At 40.5% G+C, this 23,664-nt stretch overlaps 1 protein-coding gene across 1 annotated transcript in view; it reads right to left on the minus strand.

Annotated features, from left to right (window-relative positions):
- PDGFRL (platelet derived growth factor receptor like) overlaps nt 1-23,664 on the minus strand; it is a 66,281-nt gene that overhangs the window by 8,013 nt on the left and 34,604 nt on the right. Inside the window, exon 3 of the mRNA XM_041753073.1 lies at nt 2,704-2,855. Within this exon, the coding sequence (XP_041609007.1) occupies nt 2,704-2,855 (152 nt within the window). The remainder of the gene's footprint in view (nt 1-2,703; nt 2,856-23,664) is intronic.

The raw sequence follows: 23,664 nt of genomic DNA on the forward strand, positions 1-23,664 counted from the left end.
AACATTTGCAGCTAATCAAGTAGATGGCAAGCATTACTTTAAGAAAACTAAACACATGGAAATTCAGATATTCAAAAGAAAAACTAAATAGGCTATAAATTCATATCCAGATTTCAGCAAACTCCATATTTAGTAAAGTGCTCATTAATGTGGTTGTAGTACATATGATAATTGGTGCCCAAGGCTTTGCCGGGAGAAAGCCCTGCTGTTGGTAATGTTCTCCCCTCGACCAGGGTGGTAGTTACATGCGTATTCAATTTATTGAGTTCAATTTATTGAGTTGTATACTTATATTTTGTGTAGATTTCTTTATATATACTTCAATAAGAGCTTAGAGAGAGAAAAAAATAACCCTGAGAGCCCCCACCCCAGATAAAGATTAAATAGAATATGTGGCAGTCGCTTAATCAAAAATTGTACAAATCAACAACAGTCAAAAAGAGGCTTCATAGTGTTTGCAATCAAACTCTGGGAAACACACAAACATAATGAATGCCAGACATTTCTCTACGTGGGTAGCGGGGCAGCATATGTTCTGAAAGAATCAGAGCCAGCAGCGGGAAGCTCAGCTTCCAGAATAGCTCATCTTGGTTTCACAAACCCACCCATGCCTGAAAAGATAAATGCTAAACCCTATACTGAAAATCTAATTGGTCTCTTGGCTTGGTGTGGAGAAAAGAGAAAATGATATAACTCATAAGGTCATGTCCCTTTTTCATCCAGGTTTCTTTAAAGTTGAAGTAAATATTTTAGCCTTCCTGGGATTCACTAAAGAGCTTGCCATAAATTAAGAATGAGGACCTGGCTCTGAAACTCAGACGGCCCTTAACCCTAGTGGGATGTTCAGCTCAAGGGGTGGGGGAGGGCCTTTAGTTCAAAATTTCAATTCAAAACCCAGTATTTTAGGAAGATGTGCTAGTGCTAATCATGGCAGGAAATCTTCATTCTGCAATTTGAGATATGGCATCAGTCCTTGTCCAGAATAACAGGCTCTAAGGGCACATGGGCATTTCTGTGCAGCACATTCCAGAACGAGGCTCACAAGGGATTACCTATGAACAACTGTTAGCAATTCTCCTGACAACACCAGTTATGCTAGCTAGTGTCCTCTGCCTGCTTATCTACCTATCACTTTGTCCTAGAAATGGATCAGGGCAGCAAGAGCATTAGATCCCAGGTCAGGAAAATAAGGGTTGACTCTTTCTCCCCACTACTGACATGGAACACTGAACGAGTCACCTTGCCCTTTCAAGTCTTGGTGTGAGCATCATAATTTCTAAAATAGAGACAGTAAAGTAACTTCTACTTATTTCCTGGGGTGTGGTGATAATGGAATGAGATACATGTAACTCCCAAATCGCAGAGCGCTCTGCTAATGCATCTTCTTGCTAGAGAGGAGCTATGTGGGAGGGAAGGGGACACACATGAGATCCTGCTAAAGCATTCACTAATGGCCAGGTCTTAAGATCATTTGGGTCACAGTGGCTACATCAGTGGAGGTCTGAAAGGTGGAAGGATTCAGGATGTAGACAAAGCTCATAAAAGAAAGCCTTCTGGCTTCATCCAAAGTACTAAGGACAACAGTAGCACCAGAGGGTGGCATTTGTAGGATTCTGGAAAGCTGTTCCTTACCTCTGAACCTGTTGGAGAACATTGTGCCCCAAACGTCATTGTGTAGACAGCTCTGCAGAGAAAGGAGACTGGCAAGCTATTTAGCAATGCCTCTTTCTCCAAAAGCAAATTTTACCTGGCAGAAACACACCCAAGGCTGCCCAAGAAGAGGTTTCCCTCTGACCTGTGCATTTTTAGGCACCTCACTTGGCACAGGGATGGGGCTGGAGCCACTAGGGCCACAACCTTTGGGAATCTTGACCCCAAATTTCCGCTCACAGTATTCCTAGGAACAAATGTGAGGAGGCCTTTGACTGAGCATCCTATGACTATGGAGCTCTAGAAAGGTCATCATAGGTCCTGAGAGCACAGTGACTAAGAGTCTGCAGCCCTGCTGTCCAATAGAGATTTGTGTGATGATGGGCATGTTCTCTGTCTGCAGTGGCCAGGAGGAGCCACCAGCCACATGTGGCCACGGAGCACTCCAAACAAGGTGAGTGCCACTCAGAAATTGAATTTTAAATTGTTTGATTTCAAGTAATTTCCATATAAATCTAAGTAGTCACACATGGGGGCGACTGGGTGGCTCAGGCGGTTAAGCAGCCAACTCTTGATTTCCACTCAGGCTGTGATCTCAGGATCATGAGATCAAGTGCTGAGCATGAAGCCTGCTTAAGATCCCGTCTCTCCCTCTGCTCTTCTACCCCTCTCCCCTGGCTTGCACACATTCATTCTCTCTCTCTCAAAAATAAATGAATAATAAATAGTCACACATGTTTAGAGGCTGCCGTATTGGACAATGCAGGCACAGACTCTGGAATCAGACTGGGTTCAAATCCTGGTACCGTCACTTACGCATATGACCTCAAGGAAGTATTTAATCTCTCTAAACCCCCTCTTCCCATGGAAGCAATGGAAATGCTGTTAGTACTTACCCTGGAGGGTTGGTGTGAGACTTGCATGAAATGATGGACATAAATCCACAGAGCCCAGCAAATAGGGAGTGTTCTCAATATCTCATCATTAGATATTCAGAAACTCTGGCCCAGTCCAGAATTCTGAAGAATCCCACCAATACACCAAAGAGTTTACCTGTGAAGAAGATGTAGGTGGAGCCTGTTTTGGTCTCGTCTTTCCTGCAGATGTACCCGTGGCAGAGCTGCCCCCAACAGCTGAACTCGCCCGTGTCGGCCGCCGTGGAGTTGACAAGGGTCAGCTGGCCATAGCGCTCGTGCTGCTTCACGCTGTCAATAAAAGCAAAGCCAGCTCACCTGGGCTGGGGCCTTGCAGCCCCCACTCTCCGCGACACTGTTCCCACACGTAAATCCCTGGTGGCCCAGGCAGCGTGCCCTCACAGAGGGCACAAACTACGAAAAGCAGACTTGGGGGAAATGTGTTTGTAGGGGTAGGGTGGTAGTCAGAGAAGCTTCTAAAAAGAAGAAATAACAATTATGTTTACAACTAGAGGAAATTCTGGAGTTTCTTTAAGTAAAATCACTGGTACATTAGCCACACACCCAGAGAAACAAAACCAAAGAGCTCTGGGCAGATGTTGCTTCTCAGGAGTTGGTTTAAACAGCAGTCAACACGAATGAAAGCACACACCATTATCCAGTATGCAAAATCTCTGGGATCAACAAGCATAAATCTCTGAATATGAGCTTGGAATCTCTGAGATGCCACATTATTATAATAAAAATTAAAACTTCCCTTTGGAAGTTTGGGGGGGAAAATGCTTGGTTGCTAAGATCCTGAGCCTCAGTGATGCAGCCCACCTCTGACACAGTATTTAGAACTTTGGGGCATTTAACTTTTCCTCTAGCCTTACACACTATTGTTTCTACTTTAATTTTTTTTTGTTTTGTCCCTTGTATTTTTATCCTGTTGCATGTGAATATGTTTGCAAACTGCTTCAGTTCCTTCTGAAATGAGGAGAGACATAAATGTTAACATTGAACACTTTTATTAGCTGATCGTAATGGTAATTAATTATATGATATTGTGACAGGAGCCCAGATGTTTCATCAATGGAACAGATGTTCCCCTGCGGCTTATGAGCCTCTGCATGTAGGGATGCCAAAAGAAATGTTTTTAATCTGAGGATGCATCTCAAATATCTAAATGGCTCACCCCTCTGAGGTCCATATGCTTTTGTGATGTAGTTGAGATTCTCCTGTTTGTATTTTGCAGCAACATCAGTGTGGTCACCATGTTAAATTTAGCACACAACAAAATGTCAGGTTGGTCCTAAACGCAGCCCTGTTCTGGTTGACCACTGAATGGCTGCTTTGCCCACCAGTTCTGCCAAGAGGTGCCTCTGTACTCCCACTCCATCAACTGCCTCCTTTCAACCGAACGGAAATCTCTCCTCCTTCAGGAAGCTTTTAATTAGAATCAACTCTGGATTTCTCCTAGTGATGTAATTAGCTCCCTTGCTCTTTACCCCTCAGACACCCATGGCTTCCTGTTATTACAATGGATGGTAAAAACTTCTGAGGGCTGGGACTGTGCCATATTTGCTTTATATTCCCTAAGCAATAAATCTGTGCAGAGCACACTGTAAAAATTCCCTAGAAATGAGGGCATTGAAATTGAATTGAACCACAGGGTTAGAACTGGAAAGACTCTTAAAAAGAAGGTATCCTGGGCAGCCCGGGTGGCTCAGTGGTTTACCACTGCCTTCAGCCCAGGGCCTGATCCTGGAGACCCTCGATCAGCCTGGAGAGCCTGATCGAGTCCTACATCAGGCTCCCTGCATGGAGCCTGCTTCTCCTTCTGCCTGTGTCTCTGCCTCTCTCTCTCTCTCTCTCTCTCTCTCTCTCTCTGTATCTCTCATGAATAAATAAATAAAATCTTAAAAAAAAAAAGGCATCCATTCAGTGATATATGGAAAAAAGAAAGTACTAGAGAGCTGGGTGAAGAAACTGGATGGAGAAACTGAGTCTCAGAGAGAAGTGACTTTCTTGAGACCCACAACTGGAGGACACTAAGTCAAAAACTTGAATCAATTATGTACTGAATAGCCGCTCATTAGATAAGCAAATGCATATAAAGCGCTGCATGCCACACCAGGTTCATTGTATTATTCTGATTATAGCTTAATTACATATAATTGCAGACTAGTAGTAACTATTGTGACTACCAGATGTAGTCAATGACAAATAATACACACCCAACACTGGAGATAATTAGCACAGCAAATAAGAGTGGATCTCAAAGATACTACAATCCAGGCAAGGGGTTAAGACTAATAAACATGAAAGGATCAGGGAATGACAAAAGGGGAATTCACAACAAGAACAATAGGAATTCTGAAAAGGGATTCATCCCTGTGGGTTGAAGAGGCTGAAGGCAGCTTTGAGGAGGAGGTGAGACAAACTAGCCTTTTAAAGGCCGGGGGTGGAGTGGCAGGGAAATGAGCTCACTTGCTCAGGAAATTACAGCCCCAGCAGGGCTGGGATGGACCTGGTCTGCTCATTTTACCTCAATGCCATGGCCTGAGTGCCTGGTGGGTGGAAGGCACTCAATACTGATTTGGGGATTTAATATATTATCACAGAGGAGACGGTGGGAGGGGGTTGGGAGTCACCAGGCATCTGCTTGAGAACAGGCAGCAGAGATCCTCAGATTTGGAGGTGTTAAGTGGTGGCCCACCTTAGCCAGGGCAAGAGTGAGGAGAACACACGTGGGAGAGGCAGGAGGAAGAGGGGGAGGTAGGACTGAGAGCCTGTCACTGTGATGAACAGCAAGGGAAGTGCTGGGGCCAGTCTGGGTGTTGGCAGAGGAATGGAAGCAAATTCAAGGCATTTTTTCTTGGGAGACATTTATGACAGACCAGGTATAAGAGGTGGAAGAAAGAGATACATTAGTCATGACCACTTAATTTGTATTTCTATGTGTCGGCAAGAATGGAGTTTTAACCAACTGAGATGGAATCATTGAGAAGAGAAAGGAGATTAGGGGGCAAAATAATAGATCCGCCACTGGAGATTTTGAATTTGTGATGAATTTGGGTCACTGAAGTGTGGATATCAGTTGATGTGACAGTTGGAAACACAAGCTGGGACACAGAAAAGATGAAACAGTACTAGATTTGTATTTGGGAGAGTCATCTCCAGAGTAAAAAGTGAAGCTAAAAGAATGAACTCAACAAGAGAAAGTATAGAAAAGAAATAGAAGATTGAGGACAAATCTAGAGCAAAAATGGGGGCCCAACAGGAAAAGGAAATGTAGATAGAAGAGAGAAGCAAGAAAGTATCTTCAAGGATAAGGGTCAAGAAATGGATGCTTGAGCTATATGTTGGCAAATTGAACCCCAATAAAAAATTTTTATAAAAAGGAAAGATGGATGCTTGAAAGCTTCATATGCCTTTAAGAGAGATTCATGAACACACACACACACACACACACACACACACACACTTCATTTGGCAGAATGATAGTTTCTGGCAATGACCAAAAGGGTATTTTCATTTGGGAGGATAGTGCTGGCATTCAGCAGATAAAAAATGGAAAGGTAGAGAGAAAACGGAGGTGGATATCTTCCTAGGTGGACCAAAATATCTGACCACACTCCCTGTAGAGCTCAGAACTGGGGTATAAAATCAGTATTTTGTTGATAAATGTTGAGCACCTTCTACAGACCCAACACTTGCTAGCACTGTAGTGATAGAAAGTATAAGATGCCATTCCTACTAGGAAAGTAATTGGGCACATAAAAATTTAACACTTGGGAATAACCCTAGCATCATGAAATCTGCATGCTGTATCTTTAGCAGGATTGGGGGTGGAAGGAAGGAAATCCGCTGGAAAACATTTCTGGATTTTTCCACCCCCTCTTGTATGCAAACAATATAAAACAGGAAACAAATTATTTAGCAGGATTACAGTTTAAATGCCTGGATTTAAAATGTCCATTTCTTTTAATGGTCTCACATAGTCCAAGCAGGAGGCTACCCAAAGGGGTGGACTATGACCTAAGGACTCTGGGGACAGAGTCTGCACACTGAAATGGAGACTAAGATTCACAGAGCCCTGCAAAGAACTGGGAGACACTTCATATAAGGACTTTCCCTTTCTCTTATAACCATTTAACAGATCCCCAGGAATGGAACAGTGGATGGTGTAAAGTTTGAGTGGAGAAAAAGAGGTGCCATGACAAAGTATCCCCCCAAATTATATTTAAGATAAACAGAATTTGCACTAATTAGAGGCATCCCAGCACACCTCTGCTAGGTCTTTCTCTTCCAGACCTGGCCCAATGAGCTTAGTGATAGACAAGTCCAAGTTTCAAAGAGTATTTAAAATTTAAGAGTATTTAATATTTAGGACTGTGGGGGTACCTGGTTGACTCAGTCACCCAGCATCTGTCTTTGGCTCAGGTCATATCTCCGGGTCCTGGGATTGAGCCTTGTGTTGGGCACCCTGCTGGTGGAGTCTGCTTCTCCCTCTGCCCCTCCCCCTGCTCTCTCTCTCAAATAAATAAAATCTTTTAATAAAATAAAAAATAAAATATAGGACTGTGTATGTGCATCCACACATGAGTATACATGTGGCCTTTACAAACAGTCTGTTCCTATTAATAGAGGCTTGAAGCTTCTAGCATGTTGCCCAGCCTACTCTTTTCTGGAGGGGTAAGAAGGCTATGTCATGGGACACAGAAAAGGAGGTTGATAACTCTCAAAGTTAGGGACCACTGTGGATCTCACCTGGCCAATGACCAGGTAATGATGTTCCTAACCTTTCCCTAATACTCTATAAGCCAAGGGCAGTAGGTTAGCTCTAGATTACAAAATAATTATCAGTCCCATAAATACTTAATGAGTGCAAATTAAATGAGAGATTCCAAAGTAGACAGTAAGGGACACAATGTTATCTAAATAGCTTCTTCCTTTCAAGTTTCCTGTATACAAAATGCCATGGAAGTCCAAGAAGGGAAACCAGGAAAAGCTTCTGGGCTGAGAAAGTCTTGAGAGAAAAGAAAGATTTCAACATATACAGAGTAGGAGGGCATGCATTCCAAGTTAAGGAGATCCCCTGAAAAGAAACAAAAGGTACTTTTTCATATGATAAAGAAATAGTTGACTGGAACATAGGTGGACAGAGGACTGTGGTGACAGGCAGCAGTCACCTGAGGCTTAAGATCATAGACTTTGGAGCCAGATTGATGGGATTTAAAGCCTAGCTCCACCAGTACCTTCAGACTCCTTAGCTAGAGCTCCTGCCTTTCACAGGCTGACCACACCTACTTCTTCAGACTTGAATTAACAACAGATAACACTTAGGAGTGTGGGGCATTGCACTAAGCCCTTTGAATAAGTTCAGGACTTAGAACAGTGCCTGACACAGAGTAAGAGCTTAATATATTTTGGATATTGCTAATTATTATGGTCCTTTAGTTCTCATGACCAATTAGGATGGAGGCGTTATTTTTCCTCTTTTACTGATGAGGACATTGAAACTTAGAGAAGTATCCTGTCCACTGTTTTCAAAGTGGGAACAGTAGAGCTTCTAGTCTTAGTGTTATGAAGACTCAGCTTAAAATGTTTGTAAATGAAAAGGCCATGGGCTTCTATCATACTGAAATGAAGCAACCTAAAGGAATTTTGACTGAGGGATGGTGCCTCTAACTAGCTTGCAAATCCTATTGAATATGGACACACACCTCAAACAAAAACATAAAAGATCTGATTAAATTACCTGAGTAATATTCTATCCCATTTTCTATTTAAATGGCCAATTAACAGTTCAGTGAGTAATTGAAGGGAACAAGAGCAGGAAAACAACTAGTCATTAAATATCTACTGTATAGGGATGACTGGGTTGCTCAGTGGTTGAGCACCCACTTTCAGCTCAGGTCATGATCCCAGGGTTCTAGGATGAGTCCCATATTGGACTCCCTGAGGGAAGCCTTCTTCTCCCTTTGCCTGTCTCTGCCTCTCTCTGTCTCTCATGAATAAATAAATAAAATCTAAAAAAGAAAATCTACTGTATAATGGACAGCACCTAAGGCACACATTACTTTTCCTCAATCCCATGAGATGGAGATGATCAAACTAATAATAATACATAGGTAGTGCTTAGTAGTGTTAAGCCCTGGTTTAAGCATTTTATAGATTTTGACTAATTTCATCCTCATAAAAGCTTTATGAAGTAGGTGCTATTATCTGCCCCAAGTTATAGGTGAGCAAATTGAGGCCAAAGAGGCTAGGTAGCTTTCCCGAGTTAAGTGTTAGAACCACAGAAGAAGAATTAGAAGGTTAGTTTGAATAACGTTCCCAGGGCCACTCAACTATATGAACACAGATATTCTGCAATGGAGACTGTGTTGCCTCTATTGACATGAAACAGAAGCATAAGGAGTAAGGGGGGAAGATGCAATCCAGAATCATCCTCATTCAACATTCACTTCAAAAAATTAATTATTTATCTTCTACCACATGCAAGGAACTATGCCAAGTATCAAAGGAGATAAAGATTCATGTATATTTGCTTGTTCATATTTCAAGTGTTTGTACAGGGCTTGTGTTTAAGCTTCTTTTTAAGAATGTGTCAGAAAATAATTGTTCCACGATATTCTGGGAATGGAGCCATATCAACAAAGTACAACCCTGGGAAACAGACAGCTGGTAAAACATACCAAAGTTTCACAGTTTATGATTTTAAAAAAATGATGAAAAGAAATATGTATGAGAAACTAGTAGAGAACCAAATATGCAAAATGAGGGCGGCCCCGGTGGCGCAGCGGTTTAGCGCCGCCTGCAGCCCAGGGTGTGATCCTGGAGACCCGGGATCGAGTCCCACATCGGGCTCTCTGCATGGAGCCTGCTTCTCCCTCTGCCTGTGTCTCTGCCGCTCTCTCTCTCTGTGTGTCTCTCATGAATAAATAAAATCTTAAAAAAAAAAAAAAAACAAATATGCAAAATGAGTAACTAAGTGAATATAGTTTCAATATCAGAAACTAAGCTGAAACATCCTTCCCTCCTTTCTTTCCTTCCTTCCCTCTCTCCCTCCCTTCCCTGTCTCTCCCCCCTTCTCTCCCTCATTGCCCCCTTTTTCTCCCCCACCTCCTTCCCTCTATTCTTCCCACTGTATGTTTGAGGACAATTCAAGGACCTACTCAAAACTCTTGCAATATAACTACCATACTTCTATTCCAACAACAGGTTATGTTCATGTATGTGAATGGGACTCAGGATTTTTCTACTATAATGACTTATGCCAGATTCTTCTATATTAAAAAAAAAAAAAAGAAGTAATAGAAGGACCCTGAGCTCACCTCCTCCCAGAACACAACAAAACTATAACTACATATAGAACAACTATCTCTGGAAACACCTTGAAGGCTAGCATAGCAGCTTTATAGATATAAGAAAAAGCAACACTAGATATAAAGCAACTATAGATATAAAGAAAAAGCCACACTGAGATAGGGAGAAGGGTCAAAGACATGGTCTAATCAGGACCCACAACCCTGGAACAATGAGGAGGTACTCCCTGAGGAGTGAGAGCTTCAAGCCCCACATCAGGAACCCCAGCCCTGGGGACCTAAAATAGGAAGATGAGCCCCAATAATGTCTTGCTTTGAAAACCAACAAGGTGTAACTCCAAGAAAGCCAGAGACTATAGAAAACCAAAACTCCACTTTTAAAGGGCTTGCACACAAATTACTCCCACTAAGACCTAGCACAGAGGCAGGAGTTTGAAAAGTGCTTGGAGGGTGGGGTGGGGAAGGGCACCTGGGTGGTTCAGTCAATCAAGCATCTGCCTTCAGCTCAGGTCATGATCCTGGGGTCCTGGGATTGATTCCAATGTCGAGCTCCATGCCCAGTGGGGAGCCTGCTTTTTCCTCTCCTTCTGCTGCTTCCCCAGCTTGTGCTTTCTCTCTCTTTCTCTCTCTCAAATATATATATATCTTTTTAAAAAGTGTCTGAGTCACATGTCAGAGAGATTTATTGACTAATTTTTGTGAGGGCTGGAGGGGCAGGGATCCCTAGGAACTTCATCTAGGAAGGAAAGTGCTGGCAAGTATCATCTTATTTTACTCTCCTTCTATCTACCTGGGGCAGGGGGCCCAACACTGGTGGGTGCCATTTCTGACACATGCTCTCTACCTTGCTAGCACCATTCACCCCACCTCCACAATTCTTCTGTGGACCCATCTGACCAGCAGATGCCTCACCAAAGTGGCTGCCACTCTGCCACACCCAGGAGGTAGTCTTGGCTAGGGCTGGTACTCCCCAGTTCAACTGCCATACTTGGTGGGCAACTGTGGTATGGATGGTTATCCCTCAAAGTGAATCACATCCTGAGAAGGGGGAGCCTGCCACATATTCCAGCACAACCACATACACCAGCACTACCACAAATCACAACTGGTCCTCACAGCTAGCTGAACCAGAGGCCATCCCTACTCTCCAGCTCTGCAGCAGCTATAGCCCAGCCACAAGAAGGTGTATATGGATCACCCAGGGGACACCCCTGGAGTGCCTGGTTCTGCTGACCCTGGGAGGATTGCTTTTCTGGGCCCCAGAGGACACCTACTACATAAGGCCATTCCTTCAAGACTTATCTACCTAATAAATAGAAACAAACACAAAGAGTCAGACAAAATGAGGAGACAGAGGAATATGACAAAACCTCAGAAAAAAAAAAAAGAACTAAATGAAAGAGAGATAAGCAATCTACCTAATAAAGAGTTCAAAGTAATAGTTATGAAGGTGTTCACTGGGGTACCTGGGTGGCTCAGGTGGTTAAGTGAAGGTATTCAGTGAACCCAGAAAAATAATGGATGAACACAGTGAGAACTTCAACACAGAAAAATATTAAAAAGAACTCATCAGTATTTTAAAAATACATTAGAGAGAATCAACATCAGATTAGAGGATGCAGAAGAACAAATCAGTAATGTGGAAGACAGAGCAGTGGAAGTCATCCAAGTGGAACAGAAAAAAATTGTTTTAATAAAGATGGTTTAAAAGACCTCTAGACAACGTTAAGCATAAAATTCACATTATAGGGATCCCAGGAAAAGAGAAAGAGAAAAGGACAAAAAACTTATGTAAAGAAATAATAGCTGAAAACTTCCCTAACCTGGGAAAGGAACTAGACATCCAGGTCCAGGAAGTGAAAAAGCACCAAATAGGATGAACCTAATAAGGTCCACACCAAGACACATTATAACTAAGCTACAAAAAAATTAAATATAAAGAGAAAATCTTAAAAACAGCAACATAAGCAACTAGTTACATACAAGTTATATACATCAGCTGATTTTTCAGTAGGAACTTTGCAAGCCAGAAGAAAATGACATATTCAGAATGCCAAAGAAAAAGTTTGCAATCAAGAATACTCTTTCCACCCAGGTTATAATTTGAAATTGGAGAAGTAAAGAGTTTCCCAGACCAAGAAAAGTTAGAGGAGTTCTTTACCACTAAATAGACTTTACAAGAAATGTTAAAAGGATTCACTGGAAGACATTACAAAAGAAAAAAATATCAATGATAAAAGTAAATGTATAAGTAAAGCTACTGGATCAACATTTATAGAGCTAGTATGAGGGTTAAAAGATACAAGTAGTAAAATCAACTATACCTACAATAATTAGTTAAGGAGTATATAAAATAAAAATATGTAAGATATGATGTCAAAAACATAAAACATGGCAAAGGAGAATAAAATTTAATGCTTTTAGAATGCATTCAAACTTCAGTGACCATCAACTTAAAGTAGGCTATTATACACATAGGTTGTTATATACAAATTTCATGATAAAAAACACAAAGGGAAGAGACCAAGGAAAAAAGTAACAGAGAACTAAAAAACAACCAGAAAAAAAAATAGCAATAAAAACATACCTATCAAGAGTTACTTTAAATGTTACTGAACTAAATGATTCAGTCAAAATATATACAGTGAGGGGCACCTGGGTGGCTCAGTGTTTGAGCATCTGCCTTTGGCTCAGGTAGTGATCCTGGGGTCCTGGGATCGAGTCCTGCATCTGGCTCCCTGCCGGGAGCCTGCTTCTCTCTCTGCCTATGTCTCTGCCTCTCTGTGTCTCTCATGAATATATAGGCAAAATATTTTTTTTAAGAAAGGCATACAGTGAATGAATGGGTAAAAAAATAAGATTCCTTTATGTGCTGCCTACAAGAGACTCACTTCAGACTTAAAAGCACATTTAGACTGAAAATGAAGAGATTTTTAAAAAGACATCCCATAAAAATGGAAATGAAAAGAAAGCTGCCATAGCAATATTTATATCAGACTTTAAAACAAAGACTATCACAAGAGACATAAAAGGGCATTATATAATGATAAATGGATCACTCCAAGGGGATATAATGATTGTAAATATCTATGCACTCAACATTGGAGCACCTGAACATAAAAAGTAAATAATAGCAGTCATAAAGGGAGAAATTGAGAGTAATACAATGACATTAAGTGACTTTTAACATTCCATTTACATCAATGGATAGATTATCCAGACAGAACATCAATAAGGAAAGAGTGGGTGGCTTAGTCAGTGAAGTGTCTGCCTTCAGCTCAGGCCATGATCCCAAGGTCTTGGGATGGAACCCCATATCACACTGAGTCCCTGGTCAGTGGGAAGTCTGCTTCTCTCTCCCCCCTCCCTCTGCTTGTTGCTCCCCGCTGCTTGCACTCTCTAATAAAAAATAAAATAAAAATAAAGAAAACAGTGGCCTTAAATGAAACATTAGACTACATAAACCTCATAGATATACACAGAATATTTTATCAAAAAACATCAGAATGCACATTTTTTAAAAGTGCACAGGGAACAGTCTCCAAATTAGGTAACGTGTTATGTAACAAAACATGTCTCAATAAATCCTATCAAGCAGTTGGTCTTTTCCAATCACAACAATCTGAAACTAGAAAATTTCACAAGAATAAAACTGGAAAAAAACACAAATGAGGCTAAATAACATGCTGCTAAATAATCTGGGTCAATGAAGAAATCAAGAGGAAATTTTATAATACCTTGAGAAAAATTAAAATGGAATCACCATGCTCCATAATTGGAGGGAGCAGTATATAGCGACACAGACAACCTAAAGAAATAAGATAGAAAATAAACAATCTAACCATACATTTAAAGTAACTAGAAGAAGCATAACAAACAAAACCAAAGTAGTATAAGGAAGAAAATAATAAAAGGAGAACAAAAATAAATAAAATATGTACTATAAAAAAGTGAAAAGATCAATGAAACCAAGAGCTGTTTCTTGGGAAAAAAAGAAACAAAACTGATAAACCTTTAGCCAGACTCATCAGGAGAAAAAAGAGAAATGGCCCCAAAAAAATCAGAAATGAAGGAGAGGTTACAACTGATACTACAGAAATACAAAGGAGTAAGAGATGCTGCTATGAACAATTATACACCAGCAGCTTGAAGAGTCCAGAAGGAAAAAATTAATTCCTGGAAATATACAGTCTTCCAAGACTAAAATCAGAAAGAAATAAAATACCTGTACAGAATGATTATTAGTAATAAGATTGTAAACAAAACCTCCCAACAAAGTCCAAGACCAGACAGCTCCAGAGGTGAATTCTGCTAAACATTTAAAGAAGAGTTAACAGCATACTTCTCAAACTAGTCCAAAAAATGAAAGAGAAGGAATGCTTCCAAATTCATTCTACAAGTCCAGCATTATCCTAAAAACTAAACCAAAGATATTATTTAAAAAAGAAAATTATAGGCCAATATACCTGATGAACACAGATGCAAAAATTCTCAAGTATCAGCAAGCCAAATTCAAATATACCTTAAAAGAATAATACAGCAATTCCATCTGTAGGAATAAATCATAGCTACCTATATGTTTATGGCAGCAATGACTCAGATAGGAAAAGTGAGAAATAATCTGAAATTCTAGCAATAGGGATTTAGTTAAACATAGTATGGCATTATAGGCATAACACAGAAAAGTATGCATGATATGTTAGGGAAAAAACTAATCATAAAACAGTTTGTACATTTTGATACAAGTATTTTATATATAAAAATAAAACTGGAACCTTACATCTAACAGGGATAGAAAAAGAACAAAGTGCAAAGTCAGTAGGAAGAAGTAAATAAAAGATGACAGCAGAAACAAATGAAATAAAGACTAAAAAACGATACAACAGAACAATGAAATTAGGAGCTGATTTTTTTTTTTTAATTTTTATTTACTTATGATAGTCACACAGAGAGAGAGAGAGAGAGAGAGAGAGGCAGAGACACAGGCAGAGGGAGAAGCAGGCTCCATGCACCGGGAGCCCGACGTGGGATTCGATCCCGGGTCTCCAGGATCGCGCCCTGGGCCAAAGGCAGGCGCCGAACCGCTGCGCCACCCAGGGATCCCAGGAGCTGATTTTTTGAAAGGATCAACAAAAGTAATAAATCTTCAGCCAGACTCATTAAGAAAAAAAGAGAGAGAACTCAAAATCAGAGATGAAAGAGAAGTAACAACCAACACATCAGACACACAAAAGATTATACGAAAATATTATGAAAAATTACATGCCGACAAATTGGACACCCTAGAAAAAAATGGATAAATTCTTAGAAGCACATAACTTTCCAAAACTGAATCAGAAAGAAATAGAGAATTTGAACAGACCAATTACCAGCAATGAAATTGAATCAGTAATCAAAAAACTCCCAACAAACACAAATCCAGGACCAGAGATCTTCACAGCTGAATTCTACCTAACATTTAAAGAAACCATACCTATTCTTCTCAAATTATTTCAAAAAATACAAGAGGAAGGAAAGCTTCCAAATTCATTCTATAAGGCCAGCATTACCCTGATACCCAAACCAGGCAATCACTACCAAAAAAGGAAACCAAATACCAATATCTCTGATGAATCAATGTAAAAATCCTCAACAAAATATGAGCAAACCAAATCCAACAATATACTTAAAAATCATTCACCATCAAATGGGATTTATTTATAGGATGCAAAGATGGTTCAATATATGCAAATCAATCAACCTGACACATCACATCAACACAAGAAAGGATAAAAAATTTGACCATCTCAATAGAGTCAGAAAAAGCATTTGAAAAAGTACAACATCCATTCATGACAAAACTCTCAACAAGGTAGGTTTGGAGGGAACATATCTCAACATAATAAAGGCCATATATAATAAACACACAGCTAACATCACAGTGGTGAAAACTGAGATCTTTTCCCATAAGATAAGGAACAAGAGCAGGATGCCCATTCTTATCACTTTTATTCATCATGGTACTAGAAATGCTAGCTATAGGAATCAGATGAAAAAATATAAAGCATCAGAATTGGTAAGGGAGAAGTAAAATTTTCACTATTTGCAGATGACATGATCTTATATATTGAAAACCCTAAAAAGGGCAGCTCCGATGGCTCAGCGGTTTAGTGCCATCTTCAGCCCAGGGTGTGATCCTGGGAACCTGGGATCAAGTCCCACATCAGGCTCCCTGCATGGACCCTGCTTCTCCATCTGCCTGTGTCTCTGCCTCTCTCTCTGTGTGTGTCTCGCATGAATAAATAAATAAAATCTTAAAAAAGAAAAAGAAAACCCTAAAGATTCCACAAAAATACCTACAAGAATTGATAAAGTCAGTAAAGCCACAGGATAGAAAATTAGTATACAGAAATCTGTTGCATTTCTCTAAACTAATAATAAAGCTGCAGAAAGAGAAATTAAGAAAATAATCCCATTTACAATTGCACCAAAAATAATAAAATACTTAGGAATAAACGTAACCAAGAAGATGAGAGACCTGTATTTCCAAAATTATAGAACACTGATGAAAAAAATTGAAGATGGGACAAATGGCAAGATAGTCCATGCTCATGAATTGAAAGAATTAATATTGTTAAAATAAAAGAATTAATATTGCCCTAATATTAGGGCAGCCTGGGTGGCTCAGCAGTTCAGCGCCACCTTCGGCCCAGGGTGTGATCCTGGAGACCTGGGATGGAGTACCACGTCGGGCTCTCTGCATGGAGCCTGCTTCTCCCTCTGCCTGTGTCTCTGCCTCTCTCTCTCTCTCTCTCTCTCTCTCTCTCTGTGTCTCATGAGTAAATAAATATTTTTTAAATGTCCATATTACCCAAAGCAATCTACAGATTTAATGTAATCCCTATCAGAATAACAATAGCATTTTTCATAGAACAAGAACAAAAAATCCTCAGATTCATATAGAACCGTAAAAGACCCCAAATACCCAAAGCAATCTTGAGAAACAAGAACAAAGCTGGAGATATCCCAATCCCAGATTTCAAGATACACTCTGTAGCTATAATAAATCAGTATAGAACTGGCACAAAAATAGACACATAGGTCTTTGGAACAGCATAGACAGCCCAGAAATAAATCCACACTTACATGGTCAATTAATCTATGACAAAGGAGGTAAGAATATCCAATGGGTAAAAGACAGTCTCTTCAAAAATGGTGCTGGAAAAACTGGAAAGCTACATGCATAGGAATGAAACTGAACCACTTTCTTATATCACACACAAAACTAAACTCAAAACGGATTAAAGACCTAAATATGAGACCTGAAACCATCAAACTCCCAGAAGAAAATATAGGCAGTCATTTCTTTGATATCAGGCATAAAAACATTTTTCTAGGTAAGTCTTCTCCTGAAACAAAAGCAAAAGTAAACAATTATGACGACACCAAAATAACCATCAACAAAAGTAAGCCTACTGAACAAGAGAAGATATTTGCAAATGATCTATCTGATCAGGGACTGGCACTCAAAATATATAAAGTCCTATATAACTCAGCATCAAAAGAACAAATAACCTGACTAAAAAATGAGTGGATGACCTAAACAGACATTTTTCCAAGAAAGCCATACATACAGATGGCCAACAGACACATGAAAAGATCCTCAGCGTCACTAATCATCAGGGAAATGCAAGTCAAAACCCCAATGAGGTATCATCAGTAAGAACAGCTACAATCAAAAAGACAAGAAATAAATGTTGGCGAGGATGCGGTGGGAACGGAACCCTCATGCAGCGTTGGTGGGAATGCAAATCGGTATAGCCGCCATGGAAAACAGTATGGAATTTCCTCAAGAAATTAAAAACAGAATTATCAGATGATCCAATAATTTCACTACTGAGTATTTACCCAAAGAAAACAAAAACACGAAGTCGCTAAGATGTATGCATCCCTAGGTTTATCGCAGCATTATTTACAAGAGCCAAGATATGGAAGCAACCCAAGTGTTTTATCAAGAAATGAGTGGATAAAGGCGATGTGGTATATATACAGTGGAATATTACTCAGCTATAAAAAAAGAATGTAGAAAGATCTTGCCATTTGCAACAACATGGATAAACCTAGAGGGTATAATGCTAAGTGAAATAAGTCAGAGAAAGACAAATACCAGATGATTTCACTCGTATGTGGAATTTCAGACACAAAACAAATGAACAATGAAAAAAGGAGACAAACAAACAAACAAATGAAAACCTAGACTTTAAATACAGAGAACTGCTGGTTGGCTAGAAGGGAGGTAGGTAAGGGGACAGGTGAAAGAGTAAAGAGGATTGAAAGTATGCTTATCATGATGAGCACTGAGTAACATACTGAATTGATGAATAATTACACTATACACTTGAAACTAGTATAACATTATGTGTTAATTATAACCTAATAAAAATAAAACTAAAGCTGGAAGATTCTATGCTACGGTGTTAACAGTGGATCTTGGGGTTTTTAGTAACCTTTTCTTTTTACTAACCTATAATTTCTAACTTTCTAAATTATATAAACATGATTATTTGGTAATAAAATAAAAACTATAATGAAAGCAAAGCAACTTAAAACCATTTATAAAACTTTAGAACATATATTCTATAAATATGTGGTCATGGTTGGCTCTTTTGTAGTTTAAAAATCTGGAGGTGAGTCTTTTTTTTTTTTTTTTTTTTATGTTGCCTTTCTAGCATGTGAATTCCAAAAGGCAGGAGCAGTAGAGATTCATTTGGAGGCCCGAAAAATCCAGTCTATTATTTTGTTCTGATTAAGAAAAATATTGCCAGTTGGAGTGTAAAAGTAACTGAATACAGTATGACTTTGTTCTCAAATCTGCCCTACTCTTCTTGCACATGTAACCTGTCCAGGCTGTGCCACTTCCCTGGAACTTAACCCTGGCTTCCCAGGCTCCCAGATCTTGTTCAGCCTCCCCTCTCACCTGGTTCCCACTCTCAGTTTTTTTTTTGTTTTTGTTTTTTTAATGGAGCCACAATTCCAGCTGTCACCCAGGCTGAATCTTGATTATCAAGCTGAGTCATGACATCAATGACTCTCCATGCTGTTTCCATTCCCTACGTTTTATCAACCAACAAATTGATCCTTCCAGTAAAACACTTCCTCTATCCCCTTCAGATGTTCTACAAAACCGTCAGATATACTTTCCTAGAAACCGTTTTGTTATTACCTCCAGCTTTATAATAATAGGAGCACAGAGAGTCAACTGTGGTCATCTATGCTTGGTATTCAAGTCTCCCAAAACCTCCATCATTTACCCCCCTCTCTACACAACAAAACTCCCTCCTACCCCAGACACACTGGTTTATTTCCATCCCAGTCTTCCAGCCATCTCTTTCCCACTGAAAGCCTCTCTTATTTTCCATCTGGGCTAAACCTGTTTATTCTTCAGAGTTGTATTCTTAGATCATTTGTGGGGTGCCTGGGTGGCTTAAGTGGTTGAGGGTTTGCCTATGGCTCAGGACATGATCCCGGGATCCTGGGATCAAGTCCTGCATCAGGCTTCCCAGAGGAAGCCTGCTTCTCCCTCTGCCTGTGTCTCTGCCTCTCACTCTGTGTCATGAATAAATAAATAAAATCTTTAAACAGAACAGGATGTGCTCACAAAAAGACACCTTTGTCTACTTGAGTGTTTCCCATTTCACTGAAAAAAGAAGAAAGAAAGAAAGAAAGAAAGAAAGAAAGAAAGAAAGAAAGAAAGAAAGAAAGAAACATTTGTGTTCAGTGACATTTCTAAAATGGTGATATTAAGAATAGGCCCAAAATAGTGTCACTTATGTTAAGTCCCACCAAGACTTAATACCTAACCTAACTGTAATTTCAGCCTCTTCTAGGAGTGGAATTTTAAACCTATCAATCTGGAATTTCCTGATTAGCCTTAGTGAGGTCATCTGTATGATAAACCTCCTTCCACTCCCCCTGAGCCAAGGTGACCATGCTTGAAACTATCCTTTCTCTTCTTTTGCTAATAATTTCCTTGTCCCTACCCCTCCCCAATTTCTTCTTACAGGAGCCCTCCATTCTGTATAGCTCTTGGGAGCCTCTTCTATTTTGTTTTTGAGATGCTACCCGATTTATGAATCTTTGAGTGAAACCAGTTAGATCTTTGAATATTCCTGGTCAGATTTTTATTCTTTTTTTTTTCTCAAAATTTTTATTTATTTATGATAGTCACACACACACACACACACACACACACACAGAGAGAGAGAGAGAGAGAGAGAGAGAGAGAGGCAGAGACATAAGCAGAGGGAGAAGCAGGCTCGATGCACCGGGAGCCCGACGTGGGATTCGATCCCGGGTCTCCAGGATCGTGCCCTGGGCCAAAGGCAGGCGCTAAACCGCTGCGCCACCCAGGGATCCCCAGATTTTTATTCTTTAACAGATTTAGTGGCAGTCATAGAACTGCCAGAGACTTCTGCTATGGGATTTCTTTCCCTGTAGCACCTGTGGCTCTTGATCATGCTGTTTTGAAGAATGAAGAGGGAGACCAGATGAAAAGCGGTGGGCAGCAACGTTTATTGAGTGATAGTACAAAGCTCCCAAAGAGGGAGGGGACCTGCTGATTTGGCATTCAAATCTAGGAGCTTCTATAGGCTCTTTGGTATGGGCTCTTTTAATCTGATTGACACCCCACTCCCCATGCACCTGTCACCCAGTCAGGTTTCTGTCCATGAGCTCCTCTACTGATCAGAGTTGTTCACAAGGGAAAGGGTGGAAGGCTCCTTCCAAAGGTTTCCTAGCCTCTGGAATCCAGAATTCATGTCCACTACTGCCCTAAGGCATGCCGGCCAGCTACAAGCCACCAGACCAAACTGTTTGTTTAAATATCACACTGGCTGTTGAGCTGGCCCCCGGGGCCTGGGTTAGGATGCTCAAGGCCATTCCAAGGCCATTCCCTAAGGCCATTCCAAGGCCATTCCCTTCCTTTTGGTCACAAGTCATAAGCCTTCCCCCAGGAGGAAGACCTAAAGCTAGGACACTGAGTAAAGTTGAGAATAACAGGATGAGGTCTTTTTCCTTTGCAAGGTAACTTTCCTCTTAGGACAGGGGCCCCTCGTCCTGCCTGCGTTTCTTCTGACTCTCCTTCATTACTTCTAGCAGCTCTGTGGACAACAAGAACACGGGTATGGCAGCCGCAAACACTTTGTGTTCTCTTTCTCTCCCTCTCTGAGGCCTATGGGTAAGCTCCTCTTGGTTCTGAGCTCCACTCGCTGTGCGTCCAGCTCCAGATCTCATTGGCTTCCAATAGTTCCCTTTAGAGCCCTTGGTTCTATCCCTGTTGCTGTTGGCGGCTGCAACTCCTAATGTATTGGAATCAGTCCCCATTTTTGGATTCTGCTAGTGCAATCCTTCCCCCAACCTCCAGATTCGCTATAGGGAACTGCTGGTGGTTATCAGCCACAGGTGGACTAGGTCCAACCTAAAAACTGGACGGGGCCTAGGATGTGGGCTTATTTAAGAAATGCACTTGACAGCAGGAGATCCCAAATAAAACAAACAGAACAGGATGCCTTCTTTAATTGGTATGCTTCCAGAAGTCTTCAGGATCCCAAAATAACTCCATTGAAAGATCCATTACAAAAGGCCAATGAAAAATTAAAAACACAAGAGGTACTTAAAGCAAAAGATGATAGGGTGGATGTGACTCCCACTTTCTCGCATCTTTTTTTTTTTTTAACCTGAGTATTCACATTTTACTAATTCTCTTTCCGAGCTGCCTTTTCACTCTGAAGAGACTATTAGCCAGTTACCTTTTAAAATAAAACTACTTGAGGTTGTAGACAAACCACCTCAGTTATCCTTCATTCCTTGGTCAAAAACCAAATTAAGGGCCATTGTTAAAGAAATTTCTAAGCCTAGGGAGGAATTTTTTTGTTTTTTGAAGACATTTTTTGAAGTGTTTTGAAGAAGTTAGAGTCATTTGTGGGGGGCCTATGTCTTCAGGGAGCCAGATCTTTCTCAACCTATACACATGTGAATAGGACCTGGTAACACCCAAAATGGATGCAGGAAGCAAGATGGCAAAACCCTGAGGATGATATCTGAGATCCTCAATCTTTAATATCTTGAGGACCAGGAAAAGCTCAAAAAACAGCAACAGAACCCTTACAAGCCATTCCTAGAGTCCTCCCTGCCTACACTGATTGATCTAAAATATAGATGTGCAAACAAACAAAAAAGATAAATCCGTGGCATACTTTAAAGCCCATTTGGAATCCTTTTCCTAAAGCCATTCAGGATTCCATACAATAAGTTCACCCCACTGGCTCTAAAATGACAGCAAATAGGATAGGAGGCCACTCATCTGATTGAATTCATGTCTCAGCAAGGCATTTTATTTTTTATATTTTTAAGTAGGTTCCACACCCAGTATGGAACCCAACATGGGGCTTGAACTCAGGACCTGGAGATCAAGAATTGGTCTCCCAACTGATCAAGTCATCCAGGTGATCCTAAGTTAAGCATTTTAAAAGGACCCTGGAATTAGACTGCAAGCAAAAATTGCCCAGGTGATTAGCTTTACAGCCACAAGAGCTCCAAGGCCAGAGACTCAAACAATACCTGGGGCTCCCACAATGCACCCTGTTAGGGGTCCTTCAAAATTCTGGTCCAAAGATTGATTTCTCCACTATGATCTACTGGAACATTAAAAGAGATTGTTCTTCAAGGTCATATGCAAACTCATCTCTAATGCCCTCATCCCTCCTTGTAAAGGAGGGTTCTTATAGAGGACCTCCCACAATTAATGGGACTGAGGAATTTGCCAGTAAATGATGACTATAGTAATTCCTTTACACAGCCATGGGGAAACTAAAATCAAAACTAATGGGAAAGCTTGCCAAATTGTAGTTAATACTCGAGCTTTGCTTTCTCCTTTAAACCCCACCCTCATAGGCCAACAAATCCTTTAGAGTAAAACAGGGGTTCCCATAGTGGAGGTATCTCATATTCAGAGAGAATTTTTATCTCAACCAGCACAGATCACTCTGGGACCTTTGACTGAAAAACATTCCTTTCTGCTATGTGAGACAACCCTAACCAGTCTGCTAGGTAGAGATCTTTCTAAATTAAAACATAGTATGTTTTATGTTCAATGAAGACCTCACCTTCGAGTTTCCTGACCAACCTGATCTTTTATGTTCTCTACATTCTGTCTTTGTAATGAAAGAGGAAGGTTTCCAACAAAAGTCCTCTAATTTAATTGAGGTGCTCACAAATCTGTGGGCTACTTCTAATGTGGGCATTGGAAGAATAAAAAGTGCAGAATCTCTAAAGATTCAGAAAATATATAACTAAACCTCTCCTGAAAGTACCTCAATATCCATGAAACCTGAGGCCATACAACGCTTCACCCACAGAGGAGACTTCATCACCCAGGGGCTAATCATTCCCTGTACTAGTCACTGCAATAGGCAGACTCTGCCGGCCCAGAAACCTAATAGGTAAGGATGGTAATTTGTCTAGGATCTGAGAGCTATTGATAACAAAGTTACTCGCCCAATAGTCCCAAACCTGGATATCCTGCTGTCACAAATTCCACCAGACTTAAAATGCTTCACTATTGTAGACTTTTGCGAAGTCTTTCTCAGCATCCCTGCAGACACCAAGAGCTAATGTCTGTTGGCCTTTACTTGGAACAACAGACAATCTACCCTGACGGTTATGCCTCAAGAGTTCAGTGACGCCTTTCTTATTTTCTCAAGTATCTAGCCAAAATTTAAGCCTCCTCTAGTTCCCTGCAAAATTGA

Source organism: Vulpes lagopus, chromosome 4, assembly GCF_018345385.1.
Source record: "Vulpes lagopus strain Blue_001 chromosome 4, ASM1834538v1, whole genome shotgun sequence".
Classification (NCBI taxonomy): Eukaryota; Metazoa; Chordata; class Mammalia; order Carnivora; family Canidae; genus Vulpes; species Vulpes lagopus.